At 31.6% G+C, this 22,488-nt stretch overlaps 3 protein-coding genes across 4 annotated transcripts; 1 reads left to right on the top strand and 2 right to left on the bottom strand.

Annotated features, from left to right (window-relative positions):
• The first annotated feature begins 380 nt into the window (after window positions 1-380).
• Window positions 381-1,705, top strand: LOC116118373. Its single transcript, XM_031404361.1, has 2 exons — window positions 381-685; window positions 1,338-1,705. The coding sequence occupies exons 1-2, from the start codon at window positions 515-517 to the stop codon at window positions 1,593-1,595; spliced, it is 429 nt and encodes a 142-aa protein (XP_031260221.1). The 5' UTR covers window positions 381-514; the 3' UTR covers window positions 1,596-1,705.
• Window positions 1,706-2,695: 990 nt separating this feature from the next.
• Window positions 2,696-9,509, bottom strand: LOC116118352 (IAA-alanine resistance protein 1). 2 transcript variants are annotated; one of them, XM_031404339.1, is made up of 12 exons: window positions 8,852-9,509; window positions 8,678-8,761; window positions 8,526-8,575; window positions 8,335-8,386; window positions 7,796-7,897; window positions 6,592-6,839; window positions 5,670-5,819; window positions 5,424-5,531; window positions 3,471-3,572; window positions 3,335-3,379; window positions 3,043-3,244; window positions 2,696-2,962 (listed from the first exon to the last, which is right to left on the bottom strand). In XM_031404339.1, exons 1-11 carry the CDS (start codon window positions 9,165-9,167, stop codon window positions 3,089-3,091), a joined length of 1,413 nt encoding a protein of 470 aa, XP_031260199.1. In that variant the 5' UTR covers window positions 9,168-9,509; the 3' UTR covers window positions 2,696-2,962; window positions 3,043-3,088. The 2 variants fall into 2 exon arrangements, with proteins under 2 accessions (XP_031260199.1, XP_031260197.1); XM_031404337.1 differs by lacking the exon at window positions 6,592-6,839 and having other exon boundaries at window positions 5,670-5,836; window positions 8,852-9,508.
• A 643-nt stretch (window positions 9,510-10,152) lies between these two features.
• LOC116118303 (65-kDa microtubule-associated protein 6) lies at window positions 10,153-16,171 on the bottom strand. The gene is made up of 12 exons (XM_031404287.1): window positions 15,579-16,171; window positions 14,547-14,750; window positions 13,494-13,757; window positions 12,730-12,945; window positions 12,498-12,653; window positions 12,262-12,421; window positions 11,993-12,144; window positions 11,645-11,732; window positions 11,496-11,569; window positions 11,331-11,405; window positions 10,734-11,088; window positions 10,153-10,588 (listed from the first exon to the last, which is right to left on the bottom strand). Exons 1-11 carry the CDS (start codon window positions 15,648-15,650, stop codon window positions 10,753-10,755), a joined length of 1,797 nt encoding a protein of 598 aa, XP_031260147.1. The 5' UTR covers window positions 15,651-16,171; the 3' UTR covers window positions 10,153-10,588; window positions 10,734-10,752.
• Window positions 16,172-22,488: the final 6,317 nt, after the last annotated feature.

Raw genomic sequence — 22,488 nt, 5'->3', positions numbered from 1 at the left:
AAACAGAGCCACAGCCACGTTTTTAAAAGCAAGAAAGTGAAGAAAAGCTCTCACATTGATTCACGAGATAGTACAGAGAGACAGACAAAAACCACACCCAATAAAGAAAGAAAAGGTTAAAATTAAAGTAGTAAGAAAAAGAAAATGGTGGGAATCTTTATTCGTCTTTCACTGTACAGGTGATCCCACATCGCCACCTCTCTATCCCTCTACTCCTCTTTTCATGCTCTCTTTCTCTCCTTTTCCCATCTTTTTTTCCCTCTCTCTCTCTCTTCTCTCTTTCTCAGACTCACAAACAAAGTAAGATTTTCTGTTCTTCTGGCATGAGCTAACGTTTTCTATATGGGTTTCTCATGTGGGGATGATTTTGTAAGTACAATTTTTTTGTTCGCAATTTGGGTAATTGAGTGCCCTGCTCTATACTTTGGTTTTCCCAACTGTTTATATCTTATATTATCTTGACTTTGAGCCAGTTAATAAGTTTCTTCACGTTCTTGTTTCTTTCTCATTATTTATGATAGGATATAAACAAAAACAAGTTGTGTTAGTCGATGAGCAAAGAGCCACGAGTGTTATGGATATGGGGTCGAATTCGAACTCGAATTCTGGCCGGTTGAACAACCAATGGAGCCACAGGATGAAGATCGGCTGTAAAGTGTCCAATGCAAATTCTTCTGTTATCAATGTAAGTTTCTTTCCTTATCTATTTGCATCCATTAGTTAAGGGGATTTCTTCTTATAAGAGATTATAGATATGCTATCAAACTTTAATAATTCGAGAAAAAATGTAATGTGGACTTTGATTGTCTAATCTCTTTTGAACCTCCTGAGAAGCTTCCATTAAGTGCCTTAATAAAAAGATAGCTTCACAATGAATGTCAGGAACCCTGGTAATATGTTCATTCAGAAAAGGAATCTTCTTTGTTAATCAGTATTATGTCATTTAAGTATCCATCAATCTTCTTTGTATATTATCCAGTATAGAAAAGATTTCATGCAAAAGTTGGGAAAATTTCAGTTGGTATTTGGAGAATATAGGTGTTATTTTTATGGTTTATCTGCTTATTAAACAAATGGTGCTTATAATTAAACTAAATATTTATGAATTTCTATATACCATAATAAGAATAAATTCCAAGTCTAGTTATGGTTATTGCAAAAAAAAAAAAAAAAAAAAAAAAAAAGGGCTTTTTTCAGTCAAGAAATTACTTTTCATGGGGGAATGAGATGCCAAAGTAGAAAAGAGTAACATGAAATATTTACAAGAGACGCTCTTTATCTTCAACATTCTGATATGTCTTTATACAAGTTGTAAAATTGATGGTGTGTTTGAAAAGGAATCAAGAATGCAAGAGGAGAGAATAGGTGAGGGATTGGGAAAGAGAGCAGAAGCACCAGCAGAAATGAACAAAGAAGGAAATGAAGTAGCAATAGAGGGTCGTCCTGTTCGAGCAGTGCGAAAGAGGCATCACACTTTGACACACGAGGATAATGTAATAAATCCTCTCATGAGAATGCCTCCTGTTCCTCCACTTCAAACCCAGAAAATCACCATCTTTGAAATGCTTCAAGAGTTTGACAAGTTTGAGTCTTAGTCTATACGATCAACAAAATGCAATCCGGACGTTCCAGAAGTAAAAATCTTTCTGTCCGTACTTGAGAAAATTTACACGACCAAAATGTAGCCAGGACTTCTTTATAGTTGTAATATCATTTTGAAACACTTGTTCTGTATGATATTTTTGTCCAATTTACTTGATTATAATTATATGCCAAGGAAAGTTTGAGGATCCATGAATCAGAATCTTGTGTTATGGGCAGAACTCCAAATTCTATTTGCTAAAAACATCAACTGCTAGAGGGTGCAATTACTTGTTTTATTCTTTACGACATTACATTTTCAATCCAATTAACACTGTCGTCGTGACTTTTATTGGAGAATTATTTAACCTGTAATTTAATTTCATACCATTTAGGTTGAAATTGTGACTATTACAAGTGATGTTCCGTTGTAAACTTGATATTCAATATGCCCCATTTGTGAAGTAATGATGAGTTTTGAATGTTGACGACAGAATATCGAAAAGGGTGCCAACCACTATATAATATTCTTGGAATGACTCAAGACTTTTGACTGAACCCCTTCCCAATTGAGACACTTTTCAACCCAATTCTAATGTTTATAGACAATATTTGAGGCTTGTCCTTACCATCACAACATACGCAAAATTCTTAATAGAATCGTAGTCTCCCAGAAAAAGCATCCTCACATTATCAAAAGACAAAAACAAAGTCAAACCAAATCATTACTTGATTTAGATTTTGATATTAGAAGGAGACTACTGCTAACTTACCAAACCACCCATGTCAGCCATTGGTTGCTTAAAAGTAATGACATTTAGCCTTTCCCTGACACACACCTGAAAAATATGCCCATCCAACGGCTCATATGATTAAAAAAAAAAAAAAAAAGATAAGTCATCAATTTTTCAAGTGTTACATAGAGATTTTTTTGTTACTTCTCTATAAGAATCTGATAGAAACTAGTATTCTTAACAATCACCACAAATTTAGAGAAAGAACAAGTTTCCCTTACAATTCANTAGAAGGAGACTACTGCTAACTTACCAAACCACCCATGTCAGCCATTGGTTGCTTAAAAGTAATGACATTTAGCCTTTCCCTGACACACACCTGAAAAATATGCCCATCCAACGGCTCATATGATTAAAAAAAAAAAAAAAAAGATAAGTCATCAATTTTTCAAGTGTTACATAGAGATTTTTTTGTTACTTCTCTATAAGAATCTGATAGAAACTAGTATTCTTAACAATCACCACAAATTTAGAGAAAGAACAAGTTTCCCTTACAATTCACAATAGTAACCAAGTACCTAAACCTCAAAATACTTTTGTATAACTCTCATTACATCTATGATTACCTGCCATCACCATTTTCTTTCCTGTTACAATTTGTAAAATGCAGAAGTTACTAATGACGTATAAATTGATGGAATGAACACTATCAAAATAAATCATGTACCTGTGTGGTTAATTTGGGATATCGTATAGATTTCCAAATGTTTTATTCATTCAACAAGCGAAATACAAAGGGCGACACTCATGCCCAATATCAGTGAGGTTAATTGGACTGCAGTACTTTTCAATGCTGAGTTTCCATAGTTATTCATTTCTGCAAGCACTCCAGCGACAGCAATGTAGATGAATCCACCTGCTGTAAATCCCTTTAAGAAGAAACAAATAAATAAAGTTAATATTAGGTTGTAGCCTCTAAAACGAAATTAATCTATACATTGTTTACGGAACTCTTTTACCTCAATCAAAGATGACTGTCCAGGATCTTGTCCCAAGAGCAAAGCCTACAGAGAAAGCAATGACTATTATTTCAGTTTCATGGCTCAAGCCAATTATTGAAAACAATTGTCCCAGCAATTGAGAAACAACACTCACAATTGCAGTTCCTGCTAAAGCCACAAGTGCAGAGAGAAAGTTGAAGAAGAGGGCTTTGGATACGCTGAAACCTGATCTCACCAGAATACCAAAATCGCCAACCTATTAAGGACCCATGCCGTTAGTCTACCAAGTACAAAAATAATTTTAAAAAGGCAAAAAACCCACTAGTATAATTTTTGAGAACCGGAAATTCATTAGCTTAGAGTAACAGTATGATTTTATCTTACATTCTGAAAAACTATTATACATTTGTTTGCTTCTTTTTTCTTTTCTTTGGAGAAGAAAAATGACATTAAATACTCTAGAAAGGAGGGCAACCTCACTACAGGGAGTATAAAAGGGAAAGGGAAAAAAACAAATACAAATACAAATACAAAATGTTTAAAATATTTGGAAAAAAATCTTAAGAGAACCAGAAAAATTAAATTAGTGGAAACCAGCAAACATCAATACAATTTATAGGTACAAGTTTGTAATAGGCTCCCTAAAACTTTTTGTTATGACGACAGCAAAGTCTAAGTCATATGAGACTGGAGAGCTAGTAGTTTTTTACAGTAAATGAAGTCAAAATTTCCTCCACCACCATTGCAATGTGGGAATGTATCTATTTTTTATATAACATCCTGGTATAAACATACAAAGCACAAATAAAAGATATTCTGTTTCATAGTATGACAAAGAAATATAATCAACTTCACTGTTCCATCCCCAAATTCTTTTAAAGTTCAGCAAAATTGAACAGATGAGAATTAACTGCAAAAAATAAACGGAAGAAAAAATGTGAAATGACTGTAAATTTTAACTCTGCCTTTTTATCACATGAAATAGTGAAATGATGATCCAACTGGTCAATTTCAATATTTGAAATCCAGCAAAATGATTCCTGTAACTTCATCCTTCCTATTGATAATGACTATGGCAGAGAAACCTAGATGCACTACCTAGCAGCCACCCACTAAGCAATTAAAGTGAGATTACTCATGAAATAATATCAAGAACAATGCAAGCTCGATGGGTAAGCTGGCGCGCAGAATGAACTCTTTCAGATGCAGGCACCTAGTGTAAACTGAACTCGACAGCCTACAACAGGTCATGGCACTTCAGTACCTACCAATTTTGGTTCAATTGTCTTTTATTAAATGTCACAAGTGGCTAACAAATCAATTTTAGTTAGAACTAGAATCTGGGGAGGATAAACACCAGAACAACTTGGAAATTTCTTTAATGAAAACGTCCGCAAAGTGATTCGTATAATTTCTGCATCCTTCATATTTGTAAATACCTATAACATTGAACTCTAGATGTAGTTGTCCAAAACTACAACGAAAAATTATGTATAAAACATGAGGAAAAACATGAATCTTAGCTTGACTACATGCATTATTAGCAAAGAAACGATAACTCAGAAGTCATTAGTGTAAAAAGCCAACAAATATGAGTAACAACTAACAAGATCTACCATCTAAAGGTATTCAACCAAAAAAATATGCAATATCATACATATTCAACCACAAAATTGTGACTGTGTCATTGTCTGATGAGTCCCATTCATGTTGGTATATTTTAAACCATCTATTCGCTCTGTCCTTTTTCATGTTTCCTTCCTTTCATCATGACTTACGATGAATCTAAGGGATTAATACTGAAAAGATGATAAATTGTACACTCATTATAAAGAGAATCAGTGTCATTACAACTTCAAAAATGAAAATCGTATCTCTGCATTCGTGGAGCAAAATTCAAATTCAGGATCTGTTCTTAATGCATGGAAAAAAAAATACATAATATGACTGAAGAAATATAATATTTGCTACATAGAAATGATATCTAAGTTTATCATATTCACTTTATAGACACGATACCAATTTCAATATCATAATTCTAAGATAAAAGTCTTTAAAAAGGCAAAATATCTTTCCCTATCAAATGAAAAAGGAAGTGAACTCAAACCTCTTGAGGAAGCTCATGGGCAAGCAAAAATAGAGTTCTAGACCACCCACCAACAGATCCATAAAGCAGGAAAGCACTTCCTAATGCCATCCCATCAGTAAAATTGTGCTGCAACATTAAAAATTTGAACAATTTCATTGCAGTCAAACATATTAGGAAAATGGAATCGTTCATATCAAGTATGAAATTTCTTCAAACAGATGTACATGAAAGCTCAAGTGCAAATGGTCAGGAACACATACTTACAACACCATCAGAAAAGAGATTGAGATAACCAAACACAAGATTTGATGATCGAGCAGGTTCTTTCTTTTCCAAGGATTTAGGATCATCAGACAAGCCATCCATCGCATCAACATCTGATTTATCATCCCTAGCACTAGAGGAAGTCTTTCTCTGCACAATGCAAGCACCTGATAATGTTCAATGTTCATTCCAACACTTTCATTTAAATTAAAATTCCATATATATGCCACCGTCCAAGTTCTAGCATCCACATTTTACAACCAAAGCACACTTCCAAAAACATGTACCCGTATAGATGTTCTGTCCAAAATGTTTGTGCTGATGGCTAGGCTAAACCCTTTTCCTCAAAGTTTTTTACCCAACACACTCATACATGGTATGTGCTCCTAACTCTGCTACCCAGCTCTAGGCTTAAAACATAGCATTTCTAATTGTACATCCAAATGGTTTTTTGTTCTTTTCCAGAAACATTTTTATTCCTAATCTTGCCTAAACCTTACTTTGGGTTCAAAATTAATGCTGAAATGGCCAGCAGACAGAGAATCATACTTCATTTACAAAATTTATTTAAAGTAGGGGTTTTAGTAGCAAAGCATTTTACAAGTTGAGCTGTCAGCAAAAAACAGTTCGTTGCTTGCCTGTATATAAGAAAAGTCTTGTCAACGGGAGTTTTGTGCATTTAAAAACCTCATTACAAGTTAATGAGACACTCTAATTAAAAGTAAATGCATCTTTCAGATAAAAAAAAAAAAATAAAAAAAAGTGCGTCCAAACAACTATGAAATTGAAAAAGAGCTTCTCACTCTGAGAAAGCTCCTTTAACCATCACCAGAACCATACCAAACACATGCTACATCAGGTCACATCTCAAACTTCATGAGTTTGCAGAAAATAATCACAATATGGTAATTCCTCAGCTTACCCTCCAAAGAGATCCCTGCTGAGTAACACTATCTCTAGTCAAAGAGTCTTCAGACACCTGATCTGAAACTTTTTCTTCAGTTCCACAGGAAGATTGTGATTGCTTCTTTCCATGAACATCATCATCATCCTTCAATTTTTTACTATTATGATGGTGGTGGTGGTGACCATGACCCCACGACTCAGCTTCTCCAGAGTTCTCATCAACATATCTCACCAATTTCTCCACAAGAAAAGAGTACAATTCCGCTGCAACAATCAAATATAACATAATAAGAATTCAGTGTCTACGACACAATCTGCAAAGCCCCCTGATATACTAAATTAAGTAGATGGTCAATGAAATCAACAAAGGAGAAAATATGTAATTGAAGGAATAATCAACAAACTAATATAACAGGAATGCCATACAAATTTAATGAAGTTAGATAGCAACAGCTACAGAACAGAGTATTTTAAGAGATAGGTTCCGCAATTGCTTACTACTGGCTCAAAGGTATTAAAATCATGTTTCAGCAGCAAAGCAATAAGAGATAGAAGGCGGGAACAGGACAGAAATCAGCAAAAATATTTAAATTCTTATATGGAAGTTAGATTGAGGAGTTTCATTAGCCAGTCCTATGGGAAAATCAAGCCCTTCCTAAGAGCAGTTTCTCATGAAAAAGAAATCATTTAGCATAAAACAGTAATCAGCAAGAAAGTCGACAAAACTAGTTTAATTCTTGAATGCAAGTTTGATTGAGGAGTTGAGCAAGATAGCCCAGTTGAGTGTTGCAGATATCTATACATTACTTTAAGGTACAGCATGAGCCTAAGAATATAATGTCAAGCATATATAAAATCTGTTACCAGACGCAATTCAAGCAGACTTTATTTTTTAATGGCAATTAAATCATTGATCAGGGTTGAATAAGGTGCAGATGTGCAGAGGCATGAGCACAGATTTACATCCTTGGAACTCATATGCAACACAAGCACAGCATCAGCTTATTGATTTTGCAAGTTATTTGATGAGAAAACAATTCAAACCAGTTCCCAATCCCAACACAAAATGTTTCCCATATATATAAATTTCTTGATAAGTGTTAATTCATGCACTTGTGAGGCACAAATAAGAACGCGTGTGGGAATATTTGTGTGATTCTGCAAACAATAAGGCATATAGTAGATGTGAATGAGAAATGCATAAGCACTTTACTACTCACCTAGAACAGATATTCCCACAGACAGATCTTTCAAAGAATGCGAATGAAAATGCTGATGTGCATGGTCCTCATGGTGATCATGTGAGTGGGAATGCTCACCACCTGCAAAACATAAGCTTTTTTTTATGACACAACGGACAACATGAATTGACCACTAGCACATAAAAAGTGATACAAAAATGCAAATAGCGACTATCCTACAAAGTTCAGAACATGAGGGTGGTTTCTAAAACACAAAGTAAACAAGAATAGATACCTCCTTTATTAGCAGTAAGGAATTTGTAGAACATAATTGGACATATATACCAAAGTAATGAAAATAAAGGAAACAAAAACCTATATAAAATAAAGCCAAACATGAAATCATCAAATCACCCTGTTACTGACATAAACAAGTACTGAAAAACAGCACCTTCTGCGTGGCAATGATAGCTTAATTTAACCAATGCAAGTTATATAAACTGTCTCACAAGTTAAAAGTTGTGACTGAGGAGGAATGTTATAAGAGTAGTAAAAAAATACTCTGTTCTAAACCATACCAAAAGCATGAGGCAATTGGTGAAGAAAAGCATCCCCTAACATAGCTCCAGCCTGTAAACAAGCAATTCATTCAAACTCAATAAAACCACTTAAAACACCAAAAGAACAAATGGTGCATATCCATGAACTCATCCAGATAAAAAGAATACACTCAAATCAGAATCAAATAAATAAGCATAAAGATACTAACCCCAAACAAAGCCAATGAATCAACAACCGCTTTGGATGGCTTCCCCTGTACTATAACAACACAAAAGATTATATTTTTCATAACAATCAAAAACCCATTTCTAAACTAAAGTAAAAAATAAGTTCACCAAACAAGTATTAACAATTACTTACTAAAGATTACTGGCAAGAATATCAAGCAAATCAACGACGCCAAGCTCACCAAAAGTGAACAACCCAATGCTTTAAACCACAGCCCTATTAACCAAAAACATATTAACAAAACAATCAAAAAAACACATTTTTACTCCACAAAATTGCAACCATAATGAATTTAACTCATTTCACCTAAACCCACGTGCTGCGAAACACCAACATGATGATCATGATCACGTTCATGATGGTACGGCCCAAATCCGTACAATCTCATATCTTCCTCCTCAGCCAACTCCTCCGGCAGCAACATTTTCTTCTCCGTATGCTGAAGCCCACCATGATCGTGGTCATGATGGTGGTGGTGGTGGTGGTCATGTGAATGGTCACAGTGGTGGTGGTCCTGAGACGGCGTCGTTCCAGTGGCAAAACCCAGATCGAAACATAACCCAGAGAGTAAGATTAGAGCCGAAATTGAGAAAATGAAGATCTGGGTCGTGAAAGACGACATTGGTAGTTTATTTTTCAAGTGTGTAAGGAACTGAAATAACGGAGAATGTAAAAGGGGTTTATAAGGGCGTGTTTGGAAGGGGTTTGCTAAGAACGGCGCTTACAGGTGCCTTCAATGGTGATATAACAAACAATGCATAAAAAGAGAACGATTATGCCGATTATGACACCAAATGTTATGACATCCATCTTTTAGTACAAAGTAGGAAATTCTATTTTATTTTTCTTTAATTGTTTTTTATTTCCTTTAAAGAAAAATTCTTGGAATCTTGAATTGAGAATCTGATAAGCTAATTACAATTTTTATAGAGAAGGATAGACAGGGTAAGGTAGATTTTTCATTTGTTACCATGATGAAATTATTTGATTTTGTCTAGGTATAAGACTATGAATAATTAATGTGGACCACCATTGTCTAGTTTTTCAACTTCAATAATAATATAGAATTGTGTGGAAAACATTATTCACTTTTAATTTATTGAGAGAGAATTATCAATTGTGGGGAGGTAACTTATACTGTAACCCATGTAATGTAATAGTGGGTAACCATAAAAAAGTCAACTTTTAAGTTCACCCAAATTAAGAAATAAGAAACGAGGGCAGTGTCAGATATAACAGCTATTACACTGAAGAATTAAGATCCAAAATCACGTGAAGAGATGGATTCTCATTTACATTACTGCTACCCCAAACTCTGCACCCATTTCCATCCATAAAATATAGTATAGGATATTACTATGGTTCAATCCCAGTCACGTACCTTAATCGCAAGACTTGTACCCACAGTAATTTCCCATCAGCACCAGTAATGTTACCGTAACCACAAGACTTTTACGGATTGTACCCCCGTAATTTCCCATCAGAACCAGTAATGTTACAAAATCGCAATATGTTACAAATATCATGAACCCTCATTTTCATACCACAAATCACAGACGATAAGAATACAGTGTGACCAACAATTGAAGAAGATAGTGCAATTCTAATGAAAAAATAAATACCAAGAATGGCAGACATCCATTTTATTTGTGTGATACAGCACAGCATCAGAACCCTACAAATACATTTCCAAACTTCCTACTACATCAAATGAAGCAATCACTCTGGAATATAAGATTTATTTACATGGGGCATGCAAAAACACAATCAAAATCAATAGTAGAATACAAGGTCAGCACTACTATAGCACTTCTATTTCAACTCTCAAGCAGCAACAGCAGTAGTTCCAAACTATTATCTATTTGCTCTTATCCTCAAACCAAATTACATCTAAATGCATGTCTTCAAATGTCAGTTACCCCTTCTCTCCAAGTACTTCTACAATTCACAATCATACACAGTGTAAAATCCTTTCCGTATTCACAAGCTCCCACTGATCTAATTGAGTGTACAGTTGTTGAATTTTAATGGTCGACTGTGTTCCTGCAACAATAATCAAATATCACCACGATTTAACTAAATGAGACAAGAACTTAAAGGTCCTGTTGAAAGCAGTAAAAAAAATGAGATCTATCCATGTGCACGTTATTGAATCACTCTGAGGTAATAATAAGTACACAAAACATACCATTTCCAGGAATCTGGATTCAACCATGTGGAGAGCCTAGCTCAGAACCACAAACAGATGTGTATGTTGACATTGTATCTTCTTTTGATATGGCCACAAAGTTCAGTGGAGCAGTTGACAGCCTTCGCACTTCCTTGAAATGTCCATTTTGACGCCCTGAGTATGATCGAGGAGTGAGGAGCTCAGGAGTTCCGCTGCCAATAGAGATGCGACGAGGTGTGGGAGTCATTGATCCATTTCCATTTGCACGATATCCATTTGGCTTCCTAAAGCTGCTAGTTTTTCTAGGACTAGGTTTAGACCCATAGATGGCTTCCTTCTCTGTCATGAGGAGATCTTGGAGCTTCTTTTGGTCCTGTGGAAGTGTGATAAAAACTTGTCATATATTATCCAAAAATTCATTGGAAACACTCAATTTGGAACCATTTGGAAAAAGCAATTTCACAATTTTGGAAGGAACTTCTCTTCCAATCAAAAGTTGATAAGATATCAATACAAATAAAAACCAATCATAAGTTATGAATGCCAAAGGCCATTTTGTGAGAAAATTGCATGGAGATCCCAAACACCTTCATACAACAGCATAAGGTAAATTACCCTGAATCTTCTCTTCTCTTCTTCCCTCTGTTGTCTTGCCAGCTTGTAATCATCAAGTATTGACACTAACCTTACCTGAAAATATTGTCAATCTAAAAGTTAAGAGGGAATGTACAAGAGAATAAAGAAGTCCAAAATAACTAAAGCTGTGAAAGAGTAACTTACTCCATCATAAAGAAAGTAAATCTTTTTCTCTTCTTCCCAGGCTAGTGTTCTGTTTATCAGATTGTCAACAATTGCTGGAAACTCAACCTTGTTAGAAACAAAATGTTGTTCAGTTCAAATATGGATATCAGCATTAAATAAAGCAATACCTGGAATTTTGGTCACAGTTACTCGAGCTCGCTCTGCACGTTTCAGATTAATGTGCGCACCTCTCCCGGCATTATATCTGTTATCATCCTGGAATTAAATGGAAATTTTGTCAAAATAAGAACACGGATAGATGTTTTGCAGCAATGGATGGATTGCCAATAATCAATGTGCTGCTAATTTGAATAACTTTTGAGCTATTCTAATAATAGATCACAAGATGCAGGAGACAAAAAACTATGTGAGAGAGAATGGAAGAAGGGGAAGTAACTGACAAAAAGTCCTAATCTTGAGTCCTAATCCTATCATCATATGTTGATAGCTATCAAGCACAAAATATTGCAGATTACTTGATTATATTCTTCCAGCCATTTTTCCTCTTCACATGCTGAAAGCCATCGGTCTATCCTATCCATTATATCTTTTCGGCTTAGTGCTTCATCTTTAACTTTGCTGATCTGTGCTTCAATGTTGGCCAGAAGTTCAGAAGGATCCACTAGACCTGAACAAACACATGAAGGTTCATATATACAAATTACAAAGCATATTCTTAGTGACTAAAAGAAAATACAATGATCTAATTAACTAGCTTCATTTGAGGAAAAAGAGATATTCATACCAGAATCTATCAAAGCACTGGATTTCTCAGCAGCTGTGCTGGTATCAGGTTCAATGTGAGTCATTCTGCATATTTCCTCCAATTCTGACCTCTTTTTCATAACCAGTTCTTTCATTCGAGTTGCTTTCAATTTAGTAAGCCTATCCACTTCTGCAGAAGCCTGAGAGAGAGGAGTGAAACTTGAAGATCTACTTTTCCACAACTAAACAAAAATTAACTAGAGAGCGTTTCCAAACCTCTTCGATAATCTCAGTTGATAGAATACCCGATTCTGTAACTTCAGATTCTGATAATCTAAGAACAGATGTAATCTTTGAAAAGCTGTTCTTCTCTTCTTTTGGCGAGTCCATCAAGTTCCAAAGATCAAAGAGTGATGCCAAAATACTTTTCAGCTGCATTTCACAGTACAGTTTTACTTCAAATAGCAAAGGCACAAAAAATATAGAACTACAGGAATACCTTCATTACCTTCTGTATTCGGAACTTTCTTTCGGCTTTTAATTTGACAATGGCCTGCTCTAAGCCTTCCAATGTGCTATTGCAGATATTTGTGGAATGCCCCATGCCAGTACCATGCAAGCTTGGATGCACATCGCTCACTGTCTGGCCAAAATCCAACCCAAGCATACCACAGAGAGAATGCACCTCATTCACATATTCCAACACCTTATTCAGCCGGTCAGACTGCAAAAGGCAAGTATTACACCCATAAATGCCACAATATACAGACAATATAAAGTTAATTCACATCAATCCAAAGCACTAAGACGTGAGGACATCTTATTGAATATTCATTTAGACAAAAGAACAAATCATCGGTCATTTTACGAATCTATGACACACAAGAGCTAGCATAAAAAATTCAGCGAATGCAATGAAGCGGACCACCTTAGCTTCAATTGCGTTTACTGCCAGATTATTATTATTATTATTATTATTATTATTATTTTTATGAACAAGCATGTCTACACCAAATTAACCCTTCCATTAAGGCTCAAAGTCAACATAAATTCTAATGTATTTGTTCCTTAATTTCAAAGTTTTAGTTTGACTGCTTTAGTGCCATTACATGTATCATATCTTCTCAGCATCATCAAATTTGATATATTCAAGTCACCAATGATATAGAAAAATAAACAAAAATCAAAATATGTAATAAGTTCTGATCCTTATGTGAATATAAGCATCCAAATAAAAACTTCAAGTGTTAGCTCCTAGCATAATATGCATACCTTTTCCTTTTGAAGAGTGCGAAGATGTGTTTGGTAGTCAGTAAGCCTTCTTACAGACAAGTCTTCTTCTTCCAGAGATAAATTGATCAGAGAACTGTTCAAATGGTCATACCCAGAAATCTCCCCACTAATCCTTTCAATTTGTGCCTTTATATCCGAAAATTGCTTCATACGTTCTTCTTTCTTTATTCTAAGATCATCTACCAGAGGTGTAACAGAAGCAAGTTTTTCTTTTAATGATGTTGACCTCTTCTCTGTCTGAATCTGCGAATTTTTATGATTAGGATCAAGTGAGTAAGTCATACCATATGATTTAAAATGCTTGATCTTCAACAGTCAATGGTAGTAACACCCCAAAAGTACTACCCAATTTGTAAAAATTTGCAGCATACCAAGAGGAAACAAGAAAAATAACAAAAACAAATGGACCTGGGAGCCAGAGTTAGCATTCAAATAACCTAAAATCGGAGATTGAGGAAAGGTGGATAGAACTTTCTCCATTAATTTCCACACAATAGCTGAAATCACAAATTCTATTTTTCTGTACAAAAATTTATTCAAGAGCATTCAAAAAGAACCATATGCAGGAAGTAAAAAGCATTCAAAATGATATTGAAGCAAAAGAGCCTTCCACATTTTTCAGCATATAGTAGAAAACTTTTTAGGGACTACACATTCAATCATTTACTTCATTTATTGACAATCCATATCAGTACTCCAGACCTCAAACAGCCCCTCGCCTTGATGTCAGCCACAGGCAGGTAAACCTGTTTTGCATCCACCAGTCATCCCGCTTGGTAAGTTTTCAAGTTTTCTTCAATGATCCGCATGCAGTGATATTGATATGATATACACATACGATGACTTGGTTACTCAGGCACAAAACTTCACAAATTTAGTCATTCCAGTTAATGTACATGAGCTTCTACATTCAAAATCAAGAAAAACCCAAAAATGTTGGATACAGGAAGGATTGCAACTCAGGACTGAATCCTAATGGTAACAAAAGAAATATGTTCCTCTGATGTTTCAAAGCCGTGAAATTGAGCTTACCGTTGAGTGAGTATTAAGTTCCCCAAGAGAAGCCATGAGTGTTGCAAGCTCAGCTTCCTTCGCTGCAACAGTCTGATGAAGACGTGCCTTGGCATTGGCAGCTTCCTCGACCTTTCTTCGGTAAACTTCTAAGCACTCCCTCTCCAACTCCATCAGCATGCGGTCTTTTTCCGCTTCACTCTCGCCGATGTCACTCCATATTTGCTGTTTCCATTACAACAATAAAACCAGTTAAAAGCATTCAAATTTGACTGTTATTTGTTCTCTTTTACAATAGATAAGCTCAAAATTAAATGTGAAAACAACAGAATTAATTTTCTATCACAAGAAAGCAACCAAATGAATAGAAACAGAGCAATAGACCACTACTCATCCAAATCCAGAGAAAAAAAAAACATATTTTAATAAACATCAAAGTATTTATATAGTTTAAGTACATATATCAAAAAATAAACCTCAAAATTCACTTAAGAATATAAATTGTCAGATAAGTAACTAAATTTGAAAAGAACCAACTCAGACAACACTAACCACCATTATATCTAAATCTTACTTGAGGCCCGCCAAGGAAAAAAAACAATAGTTTCAGACATCAATTTGGTGTTAAAAACAATTGAATCGTTTAAAGAAGAACCAGGCATGAATCACCAACCAAAAACTACCTCCCTGCAAAATTTGGATTTCAGCATAAATTCGTCAAAACTTAAAGAAAATTCAACAGACCAACTTGAAAGAAAAAGAAAAAATGACAAAACCAAAACCAAAAAGCATTCAATTTCCATAACTTCCAGCAAGCAGATTAATCATGAAAGAAGCTGTTGAGGATAGGTTGAATGCTTTTTGGTAAAACCGGAACCAAAAAGCACAAAACTGTTGTCCTTACACAAAATTGAGGTAAAAAAGAGAGGCTAATTTCATTTCATAGGTAGAGTAATCCCATTATCATAATATGCTTTTTGTCTTTTAACACAACAAAAAAACTTCAACTTTCTGCAAAACCCATCAACTAGAAGAGTAAGAAGAAGAAAAGACCTGAAGCTCTCTGAGTAAAGCATTACAACTAGAGGTGGTACGGACACTGCAAGGACTCCCAATCGCCAACATTTCCACTTGATCTTTCTCTCTCTCTCTCTCTCTCTACAAAAACTCCCTTGAAGAATGAATTGAAGTAAAGCAGTAAAAGGGTTTTATTGTAGTTTAAAAAAGGTCAAAAAGAATCCAAGAAAAGAAGAGACATTGTTTGAAACAACCCTTAATCTCTCCAGATCTGAACCTCAAAATAACATTATTATGATAAAACTCAACTCTCTCTGCAACCTCAACTAGAAAAAACAAAAAAGAAAAAAAGAAATGTTTATATAAGAGAAAAGGAGTACTGAAGCGAGTAAAAGAGAAGTTAATGATAGCCAGTTAAGAAAAGGGCGGGATTAAGCATAAAAGGTGAAAGGAAGAAGAAGATGAAGAGCTAGGGTTTGTGGGGTTAAGCTAAAATGCGCCAAAATGTAGCAGGTAGAGGGAATAGCAGAAAGGGATGTGCGTATTTTAGAGGAATTATTGATAGTTTTATTAATGGTTCTCTTTCCATTAGTTTCTTGGGGAGGGAAGAAGGAAAGAACAAAGAAGTGAGTGAAGTTGAAAATAACACAGTTAACTCAATCAGCCAAACACTTGTGTCACCCCCAACCATTTACACTTCTCTCCTACAGCGCGTGTATCATACGCCTATTTCTGTTTTTGATAAGGACAAGATTTATGACATAATAAATCCATCAATTTTCAACCTCTTTCTTTTGTATATATGAATTTTTCTCGGTTTCATTTTTTTTCTCCTTTGTAAAATGGGCAATAAGAGCTTTTTTTTTTAATTTATTTTAATAAAATAGAAAATGGAAAGAGGAGTTGGTGGAACCGTGGATAGAGCGTGACGAGGATGAGACGTTACGCATTACTAAACATTTGAGTTTGTGTCTGTATATGTATACGTATTCAGTGAGTAAGTAGCGATTATATTAAGGGAATAATACGAATACATTATTTTTATATAACATTTTTTATATAATATTATGTCATAAGGTATTATTTACAAATTTAAAATTAAAATTAAATTTTTATCCAATTATATCTTATCACATAATATTGTATGAAAATGATTATGTGTAGTATTATTCTTATATTAAGTATTTTTTTATATAATATTATGTCACAAGATATAATTTATAAATTTAAAATTAAAATTAAATTTTTATCTAGTTATATCTTATTACATAATATTGTATGAGAATGATTATGTGTAGTATTATTCTTATATTAAGCAGTTATTTATTTATTTATTCTTCTTCCTTCTTTCTTGTCTTGACATTACTTAGACACCTAACTGTAATGTGGTTGGTACATGTTCTGAATTTTCTTTTATTTATGGATTTTAATCTTCATTTATTGTATGTCATTCATGTACTAATACTATACCCACAATTTCTTTTAATAAACTTTTTCTTATAGCTATAATATGACAATTCGCAATTGATCAATTTGTAATGAGTCTCATCTAAATCACCTAATAAATTGTGACTAATTATTATGAGCTGTAATGTCAAACTTGTGAAAGAAAAGTTTATGAGAAGAGGTTGTTGTCTTACCGATTTGCTTTTAAATGCATTATCTCAAATTTTATGTATAGAGAAACAATGATGGAATTTGTTTGTTAATATTTTCCAATCCATATCTAAACTCTCAAAACCATTAAGGGAGTGTTTGTCTCAACTTATGAAAATTAGCTTATAAGCAATAAGTGCTTATAAGCTAATTTGAGCTTATAAGCATTTAAAATTTTAAGCAATTACGTGTTTGGCTAAAGTATTTATAAGTGACTGATAAGTAGTTGACGTGTTTGGTAAATGTGACTTATAAGTACATTTTATTATAAAATAACTAAAAATGGTACTACATTAAACAAGGATATGCTATGAAATTTTAAAATTAAACAAGGATAATGTGGTAATATACTTTGTCAAACTAACTTATAAGCAGAGTGCTTATAAGCAAAAAAAAAAAAAAAAAAAAGTACCTCCCCCCTAACTTGTTTTTTTTAGCTTATAAGCTCAACTTATAAACTCAAAAAAGTTATAAACAAACAGGTAAACTTAATTTTATAACTTATAAGCTAGTTTGACCTGCTTATAAGTTTAGACAAATACCCCCTAAATATTCTCTGTTTTCAGGGTTTTAACTCATACAAGAGGTTTTTATTCTCAGTTTTCGGGGTTTTAACACATACCAAGAGGTTTTTATTCGAAATTATTTTAACAATTGTAATCCTATAATTTCTTATAGATGGATCAAATTACTTTTACTTTATTGAGATTTTAATCAAATTAAACTCGTGTATTTTTTTATAAACTCCGATTAACATATGAACAATTATAGAATCTTTATGGCATGACATCTTTAAATAGTAGATTAAGATATTGTAATTTAAATATATACAAATTTTTAATAAGGAATTTTATTTCTAATATTTACCGATCTTAATAAATTGTTTAATATTCAAATTTATTGATAAACTCAAAAATGTTGATAATCCGTGGTCCATCATTTTAATTTTATTAATAAATATAAGCTGGGATGTTGGAAGTCAGAAAATAAAGCATAGCATGCGCAACTTTATATTAATTAAATTAAATAATTGATATCACTGTTAACCGACAAATTCAACATGCTTAATTATTAATTTAAAAAGAAATGCAACAACATGGATTTGACTTAGAGATTCACATTAAAGCAACACGAAAAGCTTTGAGGATAAATAAATAAATATGAAACAAAGAGGTACTCTTTCCCATGAATAATTGGCAAAAATGATTTACCCTTTTTGGTATAATTTTTTTAACACATAGTTGTGGTAATTAATAAGCACATGTGACATGCCATGCCCAAATTTAGGAACAAAAGAGTAAAAGCCTTTTTTAAAATTCAACTTTAAACTTTAATACAAGCAAACCTCTTTTTATGTTTAATTCAAGTGAGTTAAAAACATAAATCCCTGAAATATGACATAATAAAAAAATCTCTTTAAGGTTTTTTAAATAGCAAAAATGTCCCTGCTGTTAGTAAGCCATTTAGAATTTACATTGTTGTTCTTCTACCGTTTACTTTTTTAACACCTAAAACTTAATGGCAAAAGAATTTATATTTTATCCAAAACCTTAGAGAGATGTTTGTTATTTTTATAAACCCTCATTTTCTACATGAAAAAATCAACTTTACATTTACTTATATAACTAAGAATTTCTATTGTCAAGAAATTAAGATTCATATAATTAATTCAACCCATCTAGTAAATGACAAAAGTATTCATAAATATACTTCATTCACCAACTCAAACTTTTTTCTAAATTTCAAAGTTTAATTTCTTTTTTCTTTATTGGCCATACCTCATAAATATAATGACTATTGTAGTGATAGATTTGATTAATACAGAATTTATGTCCATACCTAAGAGGATTTGATGTCTTTTTTTCCTTCACTTGTCTAATTAAGAAGAGTATTATTGTTCATGTTCAACTTAACATCTAAATTATATGATTAATTGCACCTAATTTTAGGTTAAGTTTGGTAATCTTGAAATTCTCAAGACACCTATTTGTTGTTAAACTAGTTTAATCGAAGCATATGTGATTAATAAGTAATTAAGAATGACGTTTCATTCTCTTAACTTTAAATTACATGCTTAATTAATAATTAGTTGGCTATGAATTGATATTTGTCCTTTAAAAAGCTTAATTTGGTCCTTTCAAGATACATAATCATATGATAAAATTTGAATAAATGTACTTGAAATGGCTAAAATGAAATTCAATATGCATATTCTAATTAGCATATATTAAATGTAAGTAATCTCAGCTATTTAAAGTTAAATCATTAATTGTAGTACCAAATTTATACCACTACTAGACTTTACTTTTAGCATCAAATCTCAAAAAATATCATTTATTAAATAAAACTTGTTATCATGCATAATATCTACTTTTATCAAATTTCAATAATTTTTTTTTTTTATTCTTTAATTAAGTATTAATATATTGACGTTAGAATTGTGAAAATATGTTTGATGAAATCTTATTTCAAAGTCTTAAAATGGTTGTTAAAAGTTGGGGTGAGCACGGGTAGCAGGTAGAACCAGAACCGAGGGTAAGAACCGGAACCAGAACCGGAACCTACCCAGAACCTGCACTGTGCGGGTAGGTTTCGGTTCTAATTTTTTAGAACCGCTACTGTGCGGTTTCGGTTCCGGTTCTTGCATGTGGAGGAACCGAAACCGAAACCGGAACCTGTAAAAAGGGTACCCTGTTTGGAACCTGTATGGGGTACCCGGTTTGGAACCTGTTTTGGAACCTGTTTGGAACCTGCTTTGGAACCTATTTGGAACCTGTTTTGGAACCTATTTAGAACCTGTTTTAGAACCTGTTTTTAGAACCTGTTTAGAACCTATTTTGGAATCTGGACTATAATGAAATATTTGTGAAATGTAAATAATGGGGGAGTTTCTATTATTTTACATATAAAAAAATTTAAAATAGAAAATGTTAAATTTTTAGAATAACCTAATTAAATAAATATACGAATACAATTATACTTATTACATATAAATTACACCATATTAAAAGCTTTAATATATTATAATACATTAATATTAAAGTTTTGATCAATTAAGTGAATAATTGGAATTATGATCCAATTAAAAGTGTTTTACATTTTTAATGTTATTAAAAGAATTATTTTTGAATAAAATAGTATATTTGATTGAGTAATAATATATTTAGTTATTTACGTCAATTATCAAGTCTAAGTATATCTATAATAAATTAGTAATTAATTAATTATATATGATAAATTGATAACATTAATAAATTTAATTACTAGTTAAATATCATACTTAATCAATTATAACATACATTATAATTAAATGATTACTTAATTAATTATAATTTTATAACATACTTAATTGATTATAGTATAATTAATTATAGCATTACATTAATTGATTCTACTTAATTAATTGACTTATAAGTTAAACATAATTAAATAGTTAATTAATTGACTTATAATAAGAAAATTATAATTATAGCATTACGTATAGTTTATAGTATAATTACTTAATCAATTATAACATTTTATTATAAAACATTAGTACAAATTAATTAAATGATTAAAAATTTAATAATTAAATTTACATTAAAAATTTATAGTATTATTACTTAATAGTTAATTCACTATAACATTACATTATAGTATGATTATATAATTAATATACATTATATAATTAAATAATTACTTAATTGATTTGTCATTATATTATAAATATTAATAATTACTAATTTACTACATAAACATTAGATAATACTTAATTAAATTAAAGAATTTATAATCATAACATTACCTTATAAACATTTCATTATTATAAACATTATTAACCATTACATTAGTTAAATAATTACTCAATTAAATATTAAATATTATATTACATTATATATTATGATCATTACTTTATATAGCTTACATAGTTAAATGATTACATAATTACAAATTAGTTATGAATTTAAACATTACATTATAAACATTAGTAATTTACTAATTTACTATATTATTATTACTTATTAAACGATTAAAAATTTAATTAATTATAACATACCTTATATATTTATAATATAATTACTTAATTAATTATAACTTCTATATAAACATAGTATATTAATCAAATGATTTAAAATTTAATTAATTATATATTAAATTATAGATTTATAGTATGATTATTAATTCATTATAACATACATTATACTATTATAGTATGATCATATAATTATATAACAGTAATAATTAAATGATTACTTAATGATTATGAGTTATGATATTATGTTTTAAACATTAGTAATACTAATTTAACATAACATTAGCACAATACTTAAAAATGATAAGAAATATTAATTATAACATTACCTTATAAACATTTCATTATAAACATTAATTAAGCATTACATTATAGTTAAAAATTACAATTAAATTATAATATATTATATTACATTATATTATGATCACTTACTTAATTATAGCATTATATAGTTAAATGATTACATAATTACTTAATTAGTTATGAATTTATATATCATTATAAACATTAGTAATTTACTATACTTTACATTACTTAATTAATGATTAAAATTTAATTAATTATAACATTACTTTATATTTGTAATATGATTACTTAATCAATTATAATATTCCATTATAAACATTAGATATTAATTAAATGATTTGAAATTTAATATATATAATATTAAATTATAGATTTATGTATGATTACTTATTTATTATAACATTACATTATATATTATAGTATATCATATAATTAATAAACATTACTAATTAAATGATTACTTGATGATTATGACATTATATTATAAACATTAGTAATTACTAATTTACACAATACTTAATCAAATTATTAAACATATATTATAAATTTATGGTATGATTATTTAATTAATTATAACATTATATATAGAATATTACAATACTTAATTAAATGATTAACAATTCAAGTGTTGTTAGAGATTACAGGTTATGAGTTACATTGGACACAAATGAATGAATAATGAAATTTGTTGGGGTGTATTTGTAAACTTATAAGGTGTTTTTGTATTTTTTAAACTAAAGGGGGTAATTGATTTTTTATATACCCTGGAAAGGAATCGGAACCTGCATTTTAGGTTCCGGTTCCTGAATGAAAACCTGCACTACGGTTCCGGTTCCGGTTCCTTTTTTGGGAACCTGCACTGTGCGGTTCCGGTTCTGGTTTCCCTGAAAAATACAGGGTACCCGAAACCGCTCACCCCTAGTTAAAAGGTGTAATTATGAATTTAAATAATTACATGAGATATAAAATAGA

Source organism: Pistacia vera, unplaced genomic scaffold, assembly GCF_008641045.1.
Source record: "Pistacia vera cultivar Batoury unplaced genomic scaffold, PisVer_v2 Contig840, whole genome shotgun sequence".
NCBI classification, from domain to species: Eukaryota; Viridiplantae; Streptophyta; class Magnoliopsida; order Sapindales; family Anacardiaceae; genus Pistacia; species Pistacia vera.
This window is presented reverse-complemented; position numbering and strand designations above follow the sequence as displayed.